Source organism: Myotis brandtii, unplaced genomic scaffold (assembly GCF_000412655.1).
Source record: "Myotis brandtii unplaced genomic scaffold, ASM41265v1 scaffold357, whole genome shotgun sequence".
NCBI lineage: Eukaryota > Metazoa > Chordata > Mammalia > Chiroptera > Vespertilionidae > Myotis > Myotis brandtii.
The window spans coordinates 675,848-676,587 of record NW_005363729.1 but is presented as its reverse complement, the minus strand read 5'-3'; the positions used below and the strand labels follow the sequence as shown (position 1 = coordinate 676,587).

The 740-nt window shown below is 68.8% G+C and overlaps 1 protein-coding gene across 1 annotated transcript in view; it reads right to left on the bottom strand.

Annotated features, from left to right (window-relative positions):
- Nucleotides 1–740, bottom strand: part of VAV2 (vav 2 guanine nucleotide exchange factor) — a 78,952-nt gene that overhangs the window by 2,572 nt on the left and 75,640 nt on the right. Inside the window, exon 26 of the mRNA XM_014544219.1 lies at nt 49–135. Coding sequence (XP_014399705.1) covers nt 49–135 — 87 coding nt within the window. The remainder of the gene's footprint in view (nt 1–48; nt 136–740) is intronic.

Below are 740 nucleotides of genomic sequence, written 5' to 3'. Positions count from 1 at the left end.
CCAGCAGGCAGCCCGTGCCCGGCCCCCACGCCCCGAGGGCAGCGGTACCTGACCAGAAGGGAGCGGAGGAGCCCTGAGAAGCAAAGCTGAGGCCCTGAGGACTGAGAAAAGAAAAGTTGTAGGAGGCGCAGGAAGCTGCAAAGAGGCGAGAGAGAACGTGAAAGGGGGCAGAGGAGCGTCCACGGGACCCACCGCACACGGTCGCAGATGGCAGGGGTGGGGCCAGGCCGTCCTAGGAGCTGGGGGCATGGGGGGGGGGGGCTCAAGGTCCACCCGGGCACAGGCACAGTGGCCACCTCTGTGGTGCCCTCCCTCCAGTTCAGCTCTCTGCACCTGCCCCCAGAGAACAAATCGGGCCGCCTCTCCCAGGGGCGGCCCCTTGCCCAGCACACAGTAGGTGCTCACTAAAGGCCCGCCATGCCTCTCCTGGCCTGCTCTGCCCGGGTAGACCCACGGCTCTGCAGGTCCTGCAGGCTGGGGGAAGCGGGTGGCTCAGGGTGAGTCCTGGGCTGGATGCCGAATGTGCTGGCCAGCCTGCCCCCCACTCCAGGGCCTCCCTAGACCTGGGCCTGGGCCGCAGGGCCCGGTCTGCACAGAGGTGCTGGCCTGGCTCCCGCACAGCGGGGCCCCTGGGGGGCTAGGGCACAGGGAGGGATCCGAGGACTGGCGGGTCCCATCCTGTTCTCTCCCCATGCTGACCTCGGCAAAGGCAGCCAGGCTCAGAGCGGCAGCTCAGAGGG